This window comes from Anolis sagrei, chromosome 3 (genome assembly GCF_037176765.1).
Source record: "Anolis sagrei isolate rAnoSag1 chromosome 3, rAnoSag1.mat, whole genome shotgun sequence".
Lineage (NCBI taxonomy): Eukaryota > Metazoa > Chordata > Lepidosauria > Squamata > Dactyloidae > Anolis > Anolis sagrei.
In genome coordinates, this window is record NC_090023.1 from 182,617,424 (window position 1) to 182,638,107 (window position 20,684).

The 20,684-nt window shown below is 35.5% G+C and overlaps 1 protein-coding gene across 1 annotated transcript in view; it reads left to right on the top strand.

Moving 5' to 3' along the window:
- The window catches only part of PTEN (phosphatase and tensin homolog), a 61,771-nt gene that overhangs the window by 12,210 nt on the left and 28,877 nt on the right, over positions 1–20,684 (top strand). Inside the window, exons 2-4 of the mRNA XM_060768775.2 lie at positions 11,606–11,690; positions 14,326–14,370; positions 18,776–18,819. Coding sequence (XP_060624758.1) covers positions 11,606–11,690; positions 14,326–14,370; positions 18,776–18,819 — 174 coding nt within the window. The remainder of the gene's footprint in view (positions 1–11,605; positions 11,691–14,325; positions 14,371–18,775; positions 18,820–20,684) is intronic.

Genomic DNA, 20,684 nt, shown 5'->3' on the forward strand with positions numbered 1-20,684 from the left:
GAGGGTAACATGAATTTCAGTCTAGGAGCCACTATAGAATGCCGGTTCTTGTAAAGGAATGCTGTATGTCAGTGTGTGTCGCTAAAATGCTGTGGTTATTGTTCATGATGGATATGTTCTTTGCTGCCCTTTGTCGTGTTTGTAGTGACAAATTCAAACCTATGGGTTTAAACCCCAGCTATTTAGTACCATTTGACTGAGAATTATTCAGGGTGCACCAAATATCAAGCAACTCAGTTCTAAGTAATGCATGATTTTCATGCTTTGGGGTGGAAGGGATTTTTCTTGTGTAGATGCAATTTATGGTAGTTATTTTTGTTGTTTAAGTTGGCTCATGAGACTAAAAGGTGAGCTGTTTTAGCATATAAATTAATGTTAGGAGAGCTTTGAATAAAAATCATGAAAAAGTAAGTAGTTTAGCTGAGTATCTTTAACAGATTGCATGTTTTAAACAGAAAAATGTACATATGTTACATTTCTTAAGAATATTTATAGCCAAATACATCTTTTCATGTAGAAAATTGTATTTTAATATTTTCCATGCATTTCATAGAAAGTAATAATTTTGAAAATAAATTATTCAAAATGAATAATGAATGAAAATAATTCCGATTTGGCTTAGGAGATGTAATTTTTTTCTGGTGTCTTTTCTAATATTTCAGAAGGAAGTTGTTGATTTATTGCTGCTTTGATAAATGTTGTAGTGACATAGTTGGTTTAAGAACCTGGTGTAAAATTCAGATAAATGCCAATGCCAAATTGGGGTTTTCTTCTTGCTTTGAACCTTGAAAAGTCCTTTATATGCTGCCCAACATCATGAAACTGATAGGTCCTTTGTGTTTCTTGTAATGTAGAACTCTTAATATGTTTGGAATACTTACATTTATTAAATTTGAAATATATCCGGTCTTATTAATTAAATTTTAACTTTTGAGATGCAAGGCTTATATTCCTGCTCTAATATTCTGGAATTTGTCCTACAAGGAGCTAAGCTAAAATGCAGCTCAACAGATTAGATCGTTATGTCTCATTGAATACATTTGAAATTCTTCATAAGTACTGTAATAGTTAGTTGAAGTAAATCTACCAACTTGAAGTAAGCCTACTTTAGGCTGCAGTCCCATACCCACATCTAGAAATAATGGCTGTGAATTAATCTGGACGTACCGGTACTTCTGTGTTGACTTGTTAGGCTCTGTGTAAAGGGGAAGGACCAAAGTATTTCTGTCATTTTAGCATTTAGATATAACATTCAGCTATTTTCTATGTGGCTTTACTACACTACTTTGAAAATATCATACTTAATAATTGCTATTGCAGTAAACTTAAGTTGTGAATGTTTTTGTTTAATTGAGCGGACAGTATTAGGCTGTAGTTTCCTTTAGTTTCCTTATATGTATGTACACACTCTAATTGAATACAGGCAGTCCTCGACTTACAAACACCCACCTTACGAATGACTCATAGTTAAGAATAGGGGTGAGACAACAGGCAGTGAAAGAAATCTACCCCCCTACATACGACTAATAGTTAAGAATGGGGGTGAGACAACAGAAAGTGAGAGAAATCTACCCATCAAATGGGAAGTTCATAACTGAAAGAGTTATAAGGAAAAGGTGTCCCAACTGGAGCTTTATTCCCAATCCTTGTTTTCTTTTTCAAAATCCAATTCACACAGGGACAGAAAATGAGGTGAAATCTTCTGAACTGGGGCACAGACAGCAAAACCAACATGACAGGAATGTTAACCCTTCCGTATGCTATCCACACACACTCTATATCAGTGGTTCTTAACCTGTGGGTCCCCAGATGTTTTAGTCTGCAACTCCCAGAAATCCCAGCCAGTTTTCCAGCTGTTAGGGTTTCTGGGAGTTGAAGGCCAAAACATCTGGGGACCCACAGGTTGAGAACCACTGCACTATATATAGGGAGGGGGAAAGGGAGATATCCTGGAGTTACACTAAAAATGTACCTGTTCTGACATAATCCAATTCAGGTTCAGAACAAACTTAGAGAACCTATCCTGTTTGTAATTTGAGGGCTGCCTGTAGTGACAAGTCCACTATAGTGATGCCTGATTTCCCCACACACTCTTTTTTATATGCAGATCATTCTTCTGAACAAAAATAGGCCAAAAATATTACAAATAAACACTGGTGAATTTTAACCCAAATTATTTTGAAGAGATTATCATATTTTCGCATGGCAATAAATTCGGTGTTTATTCTTACACTAATTGCACATTGCCATGACTTGCCTTGTAGTTGGTGCAGTCACATAAATTACTGCTTTTCCTTTACAAAATGCTTGGATTTAATTTTCTTCAGCATTGTGCATAATTAATGTTCATCAAGACTTCTTACAGTATTTCTGCTATTGTCAGAAAAAGAGTCGATGGACTTCTTATTCCTAGGGTCTCCAAAGCAGTGCCTGTGCATTTGCATGGTATAAAAAGCAAAGCACTAGTCTTATACTGCTCCTTGGCTGACACATGTGGAAGGCTATGCGGAGCTAGTTGGGGAGTCTGAAAAATATGTTGGCCCTTCTGCCTGTGACTGTTGAATGTGTGAGTATATTTGTCAGACTTTTTCTGTGTTCTTTATCTTTTTGGTGGGTGTTTGTGCAGTTGTTTGTGGAGGTGTAAGAGTTTTTATTATTCATTCGTAGTTTTTGTTTCCATTTCAGGATGTGAATAGTTTGTTCAAAGTATTGGCACAAAAATAGGGAGGGGGCAGGCATGTAGCCGGGGGGGGGGCTTGAGGTGCTTCAGCCCCCCCCCCCAAATTCTCATGGTGGTCCATGAGAAGCCCTTACTGGTGCATTATTTAAACTGTTATGTCTATTCATATCATGATCTGATCACCATACTCAATATATCCCATATGCATGGGGGTATTGGGGTAATAATACAAAAGTTTTGCTAGGGTAAACCCTCTTTCACTCAGACTCAGCCCCCCCCCCCCCGAATCAAAATGCTGGCTACGGGTCTGGAAGGGGGTGTCCATATTTGATACAGTTAGAAAAAGTATTGAAAAGAAAACTGCTGTTTTCTAAATCCAGGTTGCATTTTACGTGTGTAGTACATAAAATTATTGGGATTACACAAGAACTAGAGCATTATAAAGTGGAAGAAGAGCAGCTAGAAAGATCAAAGCGTGGAGCAACACTCCTGCGACAAAATATTGTAACGTTTGAGTGTTGAAATGATAAAGGTCTGTTTGTATGATAGGAAGAAAGTGGAAGCTTTCCCTCTTTTTCATAATAGTAGAACCTGGTGTGAAAGTAGAATGGTAAGAGCCAGCACAGAAGGAAGTATATACTTCTTCACTGTGTATAATTAAGCTATAGAACAAACTGACACAAGAACTAATGGAGGCTGTAAATTTAGGCATTGAAAAGGGATTCAAGAGGATTCATAATGGTAACTAGTTAGGAGAGTTATCACCACTAGGATCAAATGTCTTGTACGTGGGGGGGGGGGGTATTGAAGTTTGCTCTGCGATAAGCTTTTCCGTGAAGTGCTTATCCTGTTGGAACAAAAACATTGATTCTGTGTTTTGTGAAATTGGTGTGTTAAATAGTGCAGTAAACAGTACATTTGCTGATCATAGTAAATTTACACCCACCACAGCAGCCATTTTGTTTTGTTGTTCCTGATTCGCGTTCATGTTCCCATATAATCTTGGATCCAATAAATTTGGACAGTTCTAAAGCGCACCCTAAAAGCAACTTCACATGTCTTGTTAAACGTGCCATGAAAACTTCCAATGGAAATCTTCAATATCTTCCATTGAGCCGTCTTACAGTTAGCATTTTTTCCCAAATATTTAAAATAAGTCAACTTTTTTGTATTTTAAATTTTCTTCTTTCTTAAATTTTAGGTCTCTTCAAGTTGATATGAGAAAAAAGTAATCAAGGATAAATTTGTCAGCTTTTGTTTCCCCTCCTGTAAAACTGTGAAACTGAACTACTAATATGAGATAATTATTAAAAACAGGAACATACTTTCTTAGAATAAGTAGGGCACACAAGTTTCTTGTGTCCAATATTAGAAACAGCTAATTGAACTAGAAGGGCCTTTCAACTGATCTTACTATGTTGCAAATCCCTTCCTCCATAGTTTTGAGTTCTGCCTCCCAGCAGTGAACACAAATTAGATCTTTATTATAGGCTGATTAGTGTGGTATGGTTAATTGCAACGGCATTGGGCATTTTTTGTGTCACCATATCATTTGACTCAGACTCAGTTTATCTATTAAGATTTTGTAAATTTATTTGAGAATTTTTAGATTAGCCATTTACACTTTGTAAATGTATTGTGTTTGTCCATTCTCTCTTCGTTGCTTTTCCTTGCGCTCTACTTATATGACTTTTTATTTCAAAGATCCAACTGTCCCTTTTTTCTCATTAAAATGTTCCATAACTAATTCTCCTTTGAAACATACTTGAGTTTATTTCCTATAATGTGTTTGCAATATCTCTGATTTCGATTGCTCATGATATAATTAAGGTATTGCCAACCCTTTCAGCACAACCATTGATAGAATATATAAAGGAACCCAACAGTGCTCTGCTGGGTGCCTCTTCCCAATTTGATATTGATCTATTTTACCAGATTCTTTGTGTTACTTTTCAACTAATTTTTATTCTTTTTTCAATATGTTCTTTCTTTCTCAGCATTTCATTTGAGGTTGTCATGGAGACATTGGTCAGAAGACCTAGTAAAGATTTTTCGGTAAATTACTCTCCTAATCAGTCATATTACTAAAAAAAAAAAAAAAGCCAATGGGTTTGGATTGATGCAGTTTATTGTTAACCTTCTGACAATTATCCTGAAACATCCTCCACAGTATCGAAGCCAAACTGTAACTTCTTTCTGCTTCACTTTTTCCCCCAAAATACCGACACTACTTTTTTATTCATAGTTTCTTTTGGGGCAGTAGCAGTTTTCCACAAGCCTATACACACACACAGTTGGTAATAGTTTTAAGAGAGCAACTAACTTATGTGGGTGAATGTCATCAAGCTCTTCTAACATGGATGCATTTGTGATATCTTAAGAATTCTTGATCCTTAACATCTTTGGTTCTTATGTCTATTGTGAAATATTCTGTGGAGTCTTTTTCCCCAATAATTACATGCAAATAATTAAATAACTTTCCATTTCCTTCATGCCTTTTCTGTAAATTTATACTAGTCCCCTCGGGCATAACCCCTTTCAATAATACCTACCTACCTACCTACCTACCTACCTTCACTGCAGATATTATCAAAAATATAATTACAGATACATTTTTCCACTGCTCATTACATTATACTAGAGGAAACAGTGGATGAGGAACTTAAGTGTTCTGTACACTTATAACAGATCTTCAGTTATGTATTTGGCCATGTCTTTTTTTAGCTGTTTGATTTCTTTTAAATGACACAAGATATATTGAAAGGGATCTGCTTCCAGACAAATACTCCTGTGTTCTTTCTAAATCAGATCATCCCATGCTGATAATGAATAAATCCTGTGACATGTTTAAGGAAAGTACCATTAAGTTCAAAGTTACCTGTATCCAAAAAAGTGTACACAGGATTTTAATGCCAGACTTTTTGGCAGGCCCTGTCTTGTACATACTGTGTAATTTTAACATAAAAAACCCAATGTTCTTAGAACAGCCCAGCTAGATCATAGTTTTTATTGTTGTTAAAGGCTGACATAGGGACTTTCCTGTTTTGAAACATCTAGTATACTTGCCTCCAAAAGTAAACAGTAGTTCTTGCCACTTTCAAAGAGTTTATTGCAGAGGTAATGAGTAATTGAGAAAAAAAAAACAGATTATTAAAGTTTATGTACACCATATTTTCCTGGAGATAAGTTCTTTTGGAGTTAAACTTTATAATTCCTGAAATAAGAATGTTTGTTTTCTGATGTTGTGTTATCCTGATCTGTCCATTGCCATTCTATGGCATTTCTTTGTTCCATCCTGTGGGTAATGTCCTAAAGTAATTAGACTTGCTGTTAGTTATCACCAGTCCTGAATAAGTGGCAAGTCTTCAAATAACGTTGTTGTCACTTATTAAGTGGGGGAGGGGAGGAGGAGGAGGAGGAGTGCATTGAACTTCTTAAAGTACATAGTTGCATTGATGGAACATGCCAGAAATAATGCAAAGACATACTTTATGTAGCCATTGACATCAGATTAATCTATTTTTTTCTAGAAGCTCAATAAATGAATTATTTCCTTAATTAAATTGATAGTCATTTATTCATAAATTATACATAAATTCCCATATGTAAAATATATGAATGTGTATGTGTCTTGAAGTCACCTGTTGACTTTTGGCAACTCCATTAATTTCATATGATTTTCTTAGGCAAGGAATATCAAGAGATTATTTTGCCAGCCCCTTCCTCTGAAATATACTCTTAAAGCACCTTATGTTCATTTATGGTCTCTTATCTAAGTACTAAACCAATCATTGTACTAGCCTTGCTTTTTTTTTGCCGGGGAGGGAATGGCTACAATGAGTTCACAACTCTCCTGTTTGTTTCCAGGCATAATTGAGAGTGCTTGTTATGATCTATAAAGTCCTATATGGCTCAGGTCTTGGCTATTTGGTAGAATATATCTCCCTGTATGAACCTGCCCAAATTTTTGAGATGTTCTTCTCTCAGTCCCATCACCATTGCAAGCATTTTATCAAGCCTTTTAGTTTGGTTTGGTATTGTGATATGTTCTAAGGACTAATTAATAAAATTTACTATTGCAAGCACAGTTGATGGGAACATGAGAAAGGGCCTTCTCCATGGATGCCCATTGGCACTGGAACTTCCTTCTCAGAGTAGCCAGAATGACCCCCTTCCTATTGTCCTTTTTGGGGCAAGCTAAAATCTTTTTATTCAGACAAGCTTTTAAAACAGAAATGAGCCATGAGGTGCTGTATAGTGTTTCAATAGTTTTTTTAACAGTTTTTACTTACTTACTCAAGGCATTTTTAACAGATTTGTTTTTGTAATTGTAATTATATTTTGTAGGTTTAAGGCAGGGGTCCTCAAACTAAGGCCCGGGGGCCAGATACGGCCCTCCAAGGTCATTTACCCGGCCCTCGCTCAGGGTCAACCTAAGTCTGAAACGACTTGAAAGCACACAACAACAACAATCCTATCTCATCAGCCAAAAGCAAGCCCACCATTGAGATACTAATAAGTTTATATTTTGTTAAATTGTTCTTCATTTTAATTATTGTATTGTTTTAAAGTGTGTTTTGCACTACAAATACGATTCGTGCAGTGTGCATAGGAATTCATTCATGTTTTTTTTCAAATTATAATCTGGCCCTCCAACAGTTTGAGGAACTGTGACTTGGCCCCCTGTTTAAAAAGTTTGAGGCATTGTTTTAAGGTTGTGGGCCGTTTTCAATTTTGACCAATAGATAAAAGCAGGGTACAAAACCCCCAACAACTCAGCTTCCAAAGATAAGGTGAGATCTGGTGCCTTCAGGGTATATTATTTGGCTTTTAAAAATCGATCCCTTCTATACTGAAGATCAGTTTCTGCCATAATAAGTGCAAACTTAAAGAGACTCAGATTTGGAAGCTTTCTTTTTGTAAATCTTGATTTTGGTTTTTCCACACAACTGAAAAAGTAGTGAACTAGTTAGAAATAATTGGGATTGTTGTTTTCTTGCCGTGTTCCCATTATGTACTATTTGTAATTTCATTAGAAGAAAATCTAGTAAGACCACTGCTTAGACTTCCAAGATACAATATGACAAGATTATATTATGATTTCATTGGGGCCATACCTTGTTGCCTATAATGTTTTGCTTGGGGGAAGAGAACAAACACAGCAACATACCATGGAGTCTCATTGAATGTTCGAGAAAAAACATCCTCATACATGGAAAAGCTCAGCAACAGAGAGCTTCATTTCTGCCTGCATTCCTGTGTGTCTCCTCTGGCCTTACTGTTTGCCATCCTCAACTTTGTGCTGCTATTCCTTCATTCTTTCCCATCTTGCCCACTAGTCCACTCCCACAGTAAGTGCAGCATTTTCTTGTTGCTGTGACATTTACCCAGAGCTTACAGCCAGTTGTCAGGTGTTAGGGAGTTAATTACTCATATCAAACATCATTGCTATGGTAGCATTACATGCTTGTCTTTCTGTTTTGTGGCATAAAAGAAGTGCAAGGTAAACTTTACTGGTACTACAGAACTCTATTAGCTGCCTGGGAGAAACATACTGTAAAAACATTTTGGATACTGTACTCATACATATGTTCTGGACTTAAAGATCGGTTGGTTCTGTTAAGGCAAGGTGATACAAACATTAAAGTTTAGCAAACAGCTGTGGCGCTTGCATCCTAAAGTAGCATTTCAAGAAAAGTACCATTAGTAGGTGTTGGGTATGGGGGAGGGGGTGTTGGGAGAGAAGGCGATGCAATCTGCTTTTGGATGACAACTGCTTAGCACGGGCTAGTGGCCAATTATATGACAAAGATTATAACAAATACTCTTTCAACAGCAGTCATTTGTCATTTTCTACAATATTCCTGGGCTGGCCATTTAAGAGTTGTTTAGATGGCTTGCAATAATATTATATTATAGAAAATATAATGTAGTTCAAAAATTCCAGTAGCAGACAATAAAATCAGTATAATAAAATTAATAAAAATAACTGTAGATGTTTAAAAAATCAAAAGGCCTGTGATTAGGTACTAGCTGAGTGCTTTTGGGATGTGACTCCATAGCCACTAAAATATCATTTCTTTAGTAGTCCCCACTGTGTCTCACCTGGGGAACACAGTTGGGTAAGAGGCTCTGTAGACATCTAGTGATTATCACTGTGTTTATGTTCCTATTTGTTCATGCAGTGTACCTGCAAATCATTGCTGACTTATGGCGACCCTAAGGTGAATTTGTTAGGGTTGTCTTGGCAAGATTTGTTTAGAAGGAGTTTTTCTTTGTCTTCCTCTGAGACTGAGGGAGTATAACTTGCCCAAGACCTTAGCTGTAATAGGAGGCAATCTTTCAGATCATCTGATTCCAGTGCATTCATACATTTGCATGCCTGTACTAATATTCAATTAATTGATTGATTCAAATGTTTAAGTAATGTTCACCTTTCTCCAAGTATCCCATTAGTATTTCTCCTGGTACTGCATCCCTGCCAAGCTGACAGAACTACACTTTAGTATATTAAAATTATTTTATATTCCAGTTTGTAGAAGTGTTTGTCCTGTGGTTAAATCATAGGTTAACTTAGTAGTACAGTGCATCTTGAGTCAGATATATCATAGGAAGATCCTCAGCATTATCTAGTGGGGAATGTAGCTACCTATTTCCTGAGCACAGAGAGCTTGTGCAACCAGCCAAATTACACTGGTTTCCATTTGTAATGAAAGTAGTTGTCTGATTGGGCCACGGATTTTCAGTGCCCTTCAATTACAAGTAATTAACAGGGCTGTGGATTGAAAGCTAGGAATAAATGAGGAATGTGACCAATCTCACATTCAGTGGTCAACTTCATTCAAAACACTGAATCCATGATGACAGATGTGATGATGGGAACTGTCAAGTAGTTATGAACATGTTTATTTTATAGCTGAATGGCAGAATAGGATAGGATATTGAGCAGTACTACTTACAGCTCATGTATACACCATGCAGTTTAGCTTTGGAAAATTTGGAAATTTGCCCTGATTCGGTATGTGATGAATCCAGAGCTGTTGTCTAGGTGGCCTGGAAAACCATCTGCTCTGCTCTCTCCTTTGTGTCACCACCACTTCCTCTCCTAGCCAGTCATGGAGGTCTGTGTGAACTTCTGCTCATTACAGGCTCTTCTGCTGATGCCAAAATGGGGTGCTTCTGAAACCTTTTTGGATAGCACTCCATGTCTGGCTAGGAGTGGCATCAGCATGGGCATGATCCATATCTTTTCCATGTGCTGATAAATGCACAGAAAGGGTGATGGTGCCAGCTTATAGTCTGGACAGTCAATCAAGTCCAGAGTGCCTAGGATACTCTGGATTTTCTGGCAAACTCCAGAGTATTCCTGGCTTTGCTGAAAAAGGAGCAACATTGGTTTAAACAAAAAAAAAATCCAGCAGGACTCACCAGAAGTTGCTGTGTGTTATAAAGACAGCCAGAGGTCCTGTTGTAAATATTGGGGTTCTACTTAATGTAGACAAGTCCTTAATCTTAAAAATAGGTCTGAATAATGTGTTTAATGCTGATTTTGCCTCTTTTTCATCAGATAATTCTTGCGATTCATGTGCATTTTAAATGTAGCTATTTTTGCAATACTGTTTTGTTAAGTCACTATTCATTTAAGATTTTGATGCTGTTCCTCTAGTATCTGGATTTTACTTTTTCTGATTACTTTGTGACACAAAGTTGTGCATTAATATGACAGCATGAGAACTGTAATGTTGATTTACAGTGTAACATGCTTAAAAGTTACCTTGTTTAGAAATACATTGCGGTTTCTGTATCTGAACATAGGAATGAGAGGTTGGTGAGATGGAGATGGGATTGGAGGGAAAGGCAGTTGTAATATAGGACAAATGGTGTTAGTAAATGCATTATAGTACTTGTAATACTACTTGACTAATTAGAGCATTGGAAAAATTGATTGATGATTCTCTGTTCCATTAAAACATTTAATAATAAGGTTAACAACAGCAACTTACAGTTCCTAGAGGACAGTTATCTTCCGCTCCTACTCCCTTAACTAAGCATGGACAGAAAGACGAAGGCACACTGATGTGCAAACTCCTAACTTCAGCTCCTGTTAAAAAGTGGTTCCTTGGCAACATTAGTTCTCTGCTTTGTGGGTTTGAATGTGGGTATATATGAAGATTGGTTCACAGATGTCTGAGTCCCATTCTGAATGATTATTTACATTTGATGAAATGCACTGGTTATTCAGTGCTTGTACACCCCTTAAATGGAATAAATTATAGACATACTTTTTTTTTAACCAAAGGAAGTTGATTTCATTTTTTTTTTAACCAAAGAAGGTTGACTTCAGTGTTGGCACAACCTCATTTGCAGCACCCAGATAGGGAGGGGTTGTCAGTTCTGTAACATGGAACATGCATTTTTGTTTATTACTATTGGATACTTCTATTTGAGGTCTTTAAAAATTGTTCATCTTCTCCTTAACAAGTTTGAGCTTCTTTGAATATATTTTCCAAAGGTAACTTTCTTGGCTACAACACGTTTCTTAAAAATACTTGGAGCATCTGAATTTCATTCTAATGCGTGTATACATGCTTGCAAGTTGCTTGTTGACTTACGGCAACCCCATGAGTTCTTTGTTGGGCTTTCTAAGGCAAGTAATACTCCGAGACAGCTTTGCCAGTTCCTTCTTCTAAATGTTAACTTACAACACCAATAATTTAATTACACAGTTACCCGTTTTTAGGTAACCAAAGTTTGTTACTGGTACTTGTTCTTTATTTACATCAAATGCTAGATATCTTTTTGTTTCTGTGAGAATGACTGCTTTCTAAATCTAGTTTACATAACTAAGTACAAGATGTGGTTAATAGATAGTTGTATATTAGTGTATTGTGTTACATTAATATTTGCCTTAACTTGAACATTCAGATATTTATCCAAATATCATTGCAATGGGTTTTCCTGCAGAACGACTTGAAGGTGTATACAGAAACAATATTGATGACGTTGTAAGGTAAGAGTGTTTTCATTCTTTTGTCTTAATATTTTTGTGGTTTGTCAATCTGTTTACCCTCAGAGTCAGTTTTCATTGCAAGTGATACAAAAGACAAGAGGTGAGAACAATATTGTACACATTTTGAGATGGGTGTTTTTGCTGCAACTCACCCCCCCCCCACCCCCTCTGCACTAAACAGAAAACTGCCCAAAGCACTGCATTTTGAAATCCTTCATTTTTTCTCAGAGTAAATATTAAGTATAAAATGTGAAGAATTGCTGATAGGTTATATTCTTGTCTACAAGGCACCACATTTAAGAAAATAACAGCTGATTTTACATTAATTGTGATTGGGTATCTTTGTGTCCATGTTATGACATCATTGAAACTAAGCCAAACCCAAGTTTTAAGATGATTTTCAGAGTACAGACTGTTAAGAATAGCATTACTTTTTCTCATAGAAACATTTAGGCATTGTATTGCATTGCCCTCAAAGCAATCTTTTTCAATTTGTGGTTGGCCCTATGTACTTATAGGTAAATAAAAGTATTCCAAAATAAAAAACGCTTTTGGATAAACTAAATATACTCAAATTGTATAGTGTGAAACAAGATGACTCTTAAGTAAACTTAAAGTTTACATCTGATTCCTAGAAGTCTTGTCCAATTATGTTTACTTTAAACATGGAATCATAGTATGTGTCTTATTGCATCAAATGCATATTAATATTATTATATGTATTTATACCCCACTTTTCTCTGCCAAGGAAAACTCAAAGCAGCTAGCATTAAAAACCATAATGTATGAATTAAAACCTAACACATATAACCATTAAAATAGAATTAAACATGGAAAGTTTAAAATACATAGTTAAAACCAATAAAATCATTATACAAATATAACATTTGAAATACATGCTTTTATATAAAGAGAACATATACAGATTTTAAACAATTTAAATATACAGTGGTGGGGGGGAAGTATTTAGTGAGATACCAATTGTACAAGTTCTCCCACTTAAAAAGATGAGAAAGGCCTGTAATTGACATCATAGGTAGACCTCAACTATGAGAGACAACGAGAAACACATCCAGAAAATCACATTGTCTGATTTTTTAACGAAGCAGGAGAACAGGCGGCGAGAAGGAGGAGGCTGCAGCTGAGTGGGCAGAGCCTCCTCGCCACCTCCACTGCTTTCGGCCTCAGAGGCCCCTTGTGCGCCGTTGGTCCTAATCATTATTGGTGTGGGTCGCAGTGGTCTCGGGAAGTGGGTGAAGGTACTGCAAGTCCCATCGTCCATGGTCCATCCTCTTCCAAATGGCACCAGAACTTAAAGTGAGTCATGGGCCTTCTGTGTTTCAAGTTTGGTCCATTTCCATCATTGGTAAGCATCACAGTAGTCTGTGGGAGTCGAAGCGATTGAAAGTACTGCAAATCCCATAATCTGTTGTCTATCCTCCCCCAAATTGCACCATAAAGTGGGTCATGGGGGTTATGTGCGCCAAGTTTGGTTCAGTTCAGTCATTCATGGGAGTTTCAGTGGCCTGTGGAAGTGGGAGCCAATCAGAAAACTGCCACATACACAGATACATACATACATACCCACATACATACATACCCATATACATACATACATACATACACACACACACACACATTCTCTTTTATTATATATATAGGTATAGATATCTTGCCTTTTCAGTTTCTTCTACTCTGCAATGATTTTTTTCAATATTGTAGAATAACTTCTGACCTTAATATCCAGAATAAATGTAATGTGAATATTACTAGTACTTTATTTTTCCTAAGCTTGGTTTGGTGGATTTGTATGTGAGTATAGCCTTTGTAAGATCTTACTTGGTCCTGTGAAGTTGTGTGATGTACTGGTTCTGTTAATTTTTCTTCTTTGGTGCTTTGATTAGTTTTTATTCAAAAGATCAATTTTATCAGGGATAATTCTTAGACTGGCATTTATAATTTGTTGACCATTTATTGCCCAATAAATGTAAGGGCTGTTTATGTTATCATTTACCTGTATAGTTGGGTAAATTTGGACATATTCTTACTGAGCCTTCAGTTTGCTTCCTCAGTTTTGCCTTATCCACACTTAGTGAGATCAGAAAGTATGCATAGCCAGTGAGATCGAGTGACATTACATGCCTGCTTTAACTATTTCAAGTTACTGGGAAATAATCATAGATGTTTCAAGTATCAGTTAAAATGGAATGATAATATAGTATGTAGAAACAGGTTCTGAATTCCTGGTTTTTCTTTCATTTGATTTGAAATATATTCTATGAAACCCAGAATTAATTATCACTTTTAAGAATTTTCTTTGTGCTAAAACAACTTTTATGCCATCTTGGAATGACATCTGTTAAATGACATTATTTTGTGTTACAACTTAAGTTTTGCCACTTGAGTAACCAGAATGCTTTTTAAATTTAAATATGAAGTTACATTTTGGTACTATGACCCTTACTTATGAGCTCTTAAGAAAAAAGCAGTAGGACTAGCTCCTTCACACACATGAAATGAACTTCTGATTTGAAAATTGATATCAGGATCTAGCTGACTGTGCAGCTATATTATTGAGTAGCAGTTTAAAACATTGGTTTCACACATATATTTGACTTCCCTGTTTTTCTTTAAGGTTTTTGGATTCAAAGCATAAAAACCATTACAAGATATACAATCTGTAAGTATGTTTCTCAGTTATACTTACTGTCATGTGCTCATCTTAAATATGATTTGTAGAGTAAATGAAAATATTTTTACTACTAAGCTAGACTTCGGAGGTACTCTAACATTGTGATAAAGGAAAATTTTAAATGTTTTCTGTTGATTTAATTATATATTTACAGTGATACAAAAACGTTGTGCATTATTTTATTACAGTATATGTTCTAGAAAGTTTTAGTTTGCTATTCTTATGCTACATTTGTGTTTCAGAACCCCCCCCCCTTTTCTCTTTCTGAAGGACTGATTTTCATTCTCTAGTTTGATCAAGGGGTGGGTGATGATCAGTCTTGAAATAGGGACCCAAAGTGAAGGCATTGTTAAGGGGGAACATCTTACTACCTCTGCTTCTTGACAATACCTTCACTGAGTCCCTATTTCAGCGTTGATTGATGTATAAGTCAGCTCAGTTTCACTCTTATATGAGTAGATATGGTAATTAAATTTCATGTAAGGGAATCTAAGCCTTATATCAAGGATAGGGAAAGCATGATCCATGAGCAGTGTGTATCCCTCATTATCCTCATTTGCTTTCTTGAATCCCTCTGGGGCAGTTCCCCAAAGCCCCCTTCCTCCTATTTAAAAAAAAATCATAAGTGATTTTGAGATACCTTTCTAGTTAAATTGATCAGCCAGCCCTTTGATTGGATGATGACACCCCAAAGACACTTCCAGATATTTCTGTTTTATTAAAATCTGTGAAAATGGCAACCAGAAGTGATACGATATGATGTTGCTTATTTATTATTTATTTGTTTCATTTGTACCCAGCCTTTCTCACTGCAGTAGGGGGACTTAAGGTGGCTTACGACTCTGGCAAGATTCAGTGCTGCTTAGCATAGTTATAAAACATATCCCATAAATTAAAAACAGTTGGAATGGTAAGCAAATAAAATACATAGAATAAAAACCAGTTAAAAATATAAATTGCATGATTCCATTCCAACTTCTAGTTGCCATTTTGAGAGGAAATTAGCACTGGTCTCTTTGTGCCCATCCTCTAGTTATAATAAATTTGGAAGAAACCTGTCACTATTTTAGTATTTTTTAAAAAAAGATTAAAAAGAAGTAGTTCATACGGAACAAATACTTCTAACATTTCAGATCCGATTTTCTTTTACTGTAATGCTGAAGTCATAAGTTCTGATTCATGTAGTCTTAGGTATTTTCATTAATTTATCACTATGTTGAAGAAATTATGCACTATGCAGAAGTGTGATTTGAAACAGTTGATCCCTGATATAGTTTCTATTTGTTAATTAGAATAAGAGCATAATTGAGATCTTCCTAGATGAAATCAATGTTCCTTCAGTACATAAGAACAGAAACTTTAAAACATAACCCATAAATTTCCCTGTCTCATTTTTCTTGGGGTTGATACATTAGTTGCTTATTTAAATGGTGCTATTTGCTGTTGAAATATCCAAGACAGTTTATAGTAAAAGATAATACTAAACCAGTAAAACAGATACTACAAAATGTAATTAAAACAAAATTGCTAGAATAAGTGAGAATTGAATTAAATGTAGCAGCCATCAATTGTGCATTAAAAGGTGAGAATATCAGTACCATACCTTTATAAGGTTGATGAAGAACAAGTTGGGCCTACAAGTATTATATTTGTTTGTTTACAACTTTTAAAGAAACATCATTTTCAGGTGCCAAACTCTTTAGCACTTCACAAATAGGGATCTTGTACAGCTTTCTCATTGTCAGTGCTGGCAACCTGACATATACCATACCACATTAAAATTAATTTTCATGAATAACAGTGTAGATAACTGTCATCAGGGTGTTCCTCTCTGGAAACAGCTATAGTTTCTTCACTAAACTAAGCTTTTATATTATCATTATTTGATCTTAGGTTCTACTTATGCTATGTAACTAATGTCAAAACAGTTGGCTAAGCCCTTGTATTAAAAGAGTTGGCTATGTGATTTACCCTTCATTTTTCATTTAAAAGTTTATGTTTGAAATTGTATGAACTATTAGATTAGTATTCTCTATTTTCCATTCATTTAAATTATGCATACAAAGACCTATTTGCTTAGTCTCATGTGGTAAGTCAGATTTTCCTTGAGTTGACCAAGCACCCTGTTGTTTCAGCTCATTATGTTTTTCTCTTAATGGAGATAGATTTTTGCATTCATAAGGCTATAGAAATAGTAAGATAGTGAAACATCTGCTCTTGAACTAGTTACAGTGACAGATCTGAAAGCTGTGGTTTGTTTGCACTAAGCATAGCAGTGACAATATTACCTGTCTTCTAAGGTATAAAAGATCAATTGTAACATCAGTTGCTGATCAACCATGTTCCTCAGTTGTAGTGGTTACAGTACAACTTCCAATACACACCTCTTCAACTTCGTACTATCCGATTGTATTTTTGGATTATGCCTTTCATACTATATGTGGCATATTCTTTGACAGTGAATAAACAATAAATTAAAATCAGTGATTGCAATTGAACACGGTATTCTTTATAGAAGAAATTGTGTGTACCGCAGTAACATGCTTCCTGACAACTACAATATTGTATTAATTTAGTGTTATCTATTGCACTGAGTATCTGCCTAACTTTGTGTTAGTAAATTAAATCCTTAACTGTGATGGCAGACTTTTTGATAAAACACATTTGGCCATTATTATATTTTTCTACTGGACCTAATGTTTTCTTTAGTTGGACTACAGATAAGTTATAACTTGCATTGCTTATTCACAATTCAGTTCACTGTTCTGATGGTTGTATGTATATAGCCTGTCCATTATTCCTAAAGCAATGAATGTCCACTGCCTGGAAGAGTGAATCTGATTAAACGATGAACTGTAGTGTATCTACATGAGCACTTCCTGGCTGTTCTACAAATTTATCTTCAAAATCTGAAGATAGAAACCCCCAATGTCTCTATTGTATCACTCACTGAGAGCAATATCCACTTACGTATTGTGATTGCTTCTTTTTTTGCCCAGTTGTATCCAATTTTTGGTGTGTAAGACTGTCATATGCAAGGGAAAAAATTCAGCATTTCAGTAAATAGGAATTAGAGCTGGGGAACCTAAGTTGGCAACCTGTGACAAATAGTATTAGGACAGAGGGAATAATTAAAGAATTCTAGTCTAAACACACTATGTAGAAGAAAGCAAAAGTTGTCTGGGTCCACGTAGGAGACTCCTCCACCTGTTATTTATATTTTTTCATGTTTTATTAAATTATATAGGGTACATGCAGCTTGATAAGTAATATTGTACCTAATTCTAGGATGATGGATGTTTGTTTACTAGCCAGTTAATATATAATATTTTAATACAAAATCTATTGTTCACAATAACTCAATATTTATAAATAGACTAATAAATAATGGTCTTGGAAAAAAGAAATATTCTGGGGTTGTCATATTAATCAAAGGTTTGTTTTATCTCAGCCTTTCAGTTGAAAGCTGAAGGTGATATAATAAGTTCCCTTTCTATCCTTACAGTAGGATAAGATTTTAAAACTAGAAATGAATGAACTGTCAGACCCACTAAATGTACATCATGGTTAGCACAATATCGACTCTGACTTTCCCTTTCCAATACTTCATGGGACCAACACACATTATTTCCCCTTTACTACCAGTGGACATGATTGCAATATGTCTAGTATTCTTTACTTGTCTCATCAATTAACAGGATTTAAGCCAAAGATGGATATCATACTTTTTTTCTAATTTTTTTGGGGCAGCAACTCTCACCAGTTGTAAACAACATGGATAGGAGTGCTGGGATTTGCAGCCCAATAACATTGGAAGGGCCAGATGATTCTAATATTTTATTTAAGCATTAGACTAGAATTTTGTCAAATGCAATCATAGTGTAGAAACTACGTAAGTATTTTTCTTTCTAGAGATTGTGTAAGAACAGTATCTAATACAACCAATCATTCTGCTGGCATACACACAACTCCTTTTCTCACTTTTGCCTTGGTGTTTGGTGAACTAATCGACAGTTATACAATGGAGTAGCTGATTGTTTGTGGTCCTGTCGTACAATCAGTTGCATCACTTTGGCATCTGGTGGAAATATGCTGGTATATACCATATCTGTGCTACAAATGTATATGAATTTGTATTAGAATTTGTACTATCACAAAGGAGAGAGGCTATTATGCATGTTAAGGCTTCCTTAAACAAACATTCAAAAAATTATTCAATTTTCAGATATGTGTGATTTCTCTTGGAGAATATCTGAAATTTCTATTTAGTCAGATATTAACATGCTTTTGTGGTTCTTTTCCATTGTTGTGGTGGAAAAGTATATGAATGTAGTAAATGTGTCTCCATGGTAGATATGAAATTTGTACTTAACATATTATAATTTTCTTTCAGATGTGCTGAACGACATTATGATACCGCCAAATTTAACTGCAGAGGTATGTTATTTTGTATTATGTTCCTCTTGAACTGAAAAGGAATATGAGTGTTATAGCAAGCTACAAGTCAATATCTATTACTTTCTGTATGGGTCCTAGATCATTAATATCAAATAAGTATTTTTTTATAAAACTTAAATCTGAAAATTCTGATCTGTTAATTACTCCCCCAAACCCCCCTGCTATGAGATTTGCATAATATTGTGCTGTTGTTTCAAATCTTTCTTGATATATTGCCATAAGCAAATTTGAGGATAATCATTCTTAAAATAATTGGGGATAATCATTCTTAAAATAATTGAACTATGAAACTGGAAAGTTCCTGTGGTAGGAGAAGGGAAGAAGTACATCTCATTCTGGCAAAATAATAAAAATACAGCTCTGCAAAATATGTGTCTAACAAGTGCAAAGGAGCAATTTCCAGAAAATACTTGAATGAAAACTTCTTTTGAGGCACACATTTTTTTTGTTAAAATATCTTACCATAGTTTGGACTTAAACATAAACCTTAATTTATTATTCTGTGCATAAGATGTAGGAGAAGGGGTGGGAAGCAGATAAGCCTGAAGCTTCCTCATATGATAATTTTTTAAATCGTGTCAGAAGTGATTTAAGAAACTGCAGGTCGCTTCTGGTGTGAGATAATTGGCCATCTGCAGAGATGTTGCCTAGGGAACACCTAGATGTATTACCATCCTGTGGGAGGCTTGTTCCCGCATGGGAAGCTGTAGCTGACAGGCAGGAGCTCGCCCTGTCTTGCGGATTTGAACAATCGACCTTCAGGCTAGCAGTTCAGCCAACACAAGGGTTTAAACCATTGCACCACTGTGGCCACACATGATAATAAGCCATACAGTATGTTTAAAACGTAACTACTGTTTCTTTATACACATAGTACCTTGGTCATTGTGCCTAAATGCTTGCCAAATTCTCTCCCCCTTAAGTTTCTTTGGGTGGTAGTTACTTTGTCATACTGGGAAGATGGCATACTGTAAAGTGGGGTTGATCAAACTCTAGCACCATTTTGATGTCTCAAAATTTCTGAAGCTGTTTTATTGTGGATTTAGGGCAGGGAGTGTTGTGTTGTATATTTTACTTGTGATTGTGTAAGTGTGTCTATCTGTTACAGCTTTGGACATCTTTTCATTTTTGCTTGTCTCTTTCCTTATTATACACATTCTTCATGCGTTTTTCTCATTGACTAAATAATGTTTGTGGCCATGTGTGTGGGCATGCCACTTTTCGACTTTCGGCAATCCCATTAAGTTCAGAGTTTTTTCTGATAGTCTTTCTTCTGACATAGATCCTGCAGCTCTATTTATTGATGGTCTCCTATCCAAGTACTAACCATACCCAGCTCTGTTTAGCATTCAAGATCAGATATGATCTGGTGCCTTTTGGGTATTTAGGCCCTGACATGAATATAATTTGGTTACAAAAATACCCTGATACAAATAATTGGAAACAAATGTATTCAAGATACATAAATAAACAGATCTCAATGAATACAACTTACTTTCCCATTAGTAATATCTATTGCCTTGGTTTTGTTGGCTATTGTGCAGTATGTATTTCACTAGATATGAATGTTTTATATAGATTCAATCTGTTATTGGTTGTGATATTGCTTCTTGGATTTGGCTGATCACTTTACATTGATGCAGCAATTTTTCCCCTTTATGTGGTTAGATCAAATAGTGTGCTATGGCAATGCATGTCTTAGTTACACCTGGATATTTGAGTGTAATTTGTGGTATGTATGATTATATCTTTGAAGAGTTTTCACATTTTAATTTGGTCCAAAAATATATTAATGGATGCCTTTGGGGTTATGTTACACCTATCCTGCTGTAGCTTATTTTAAG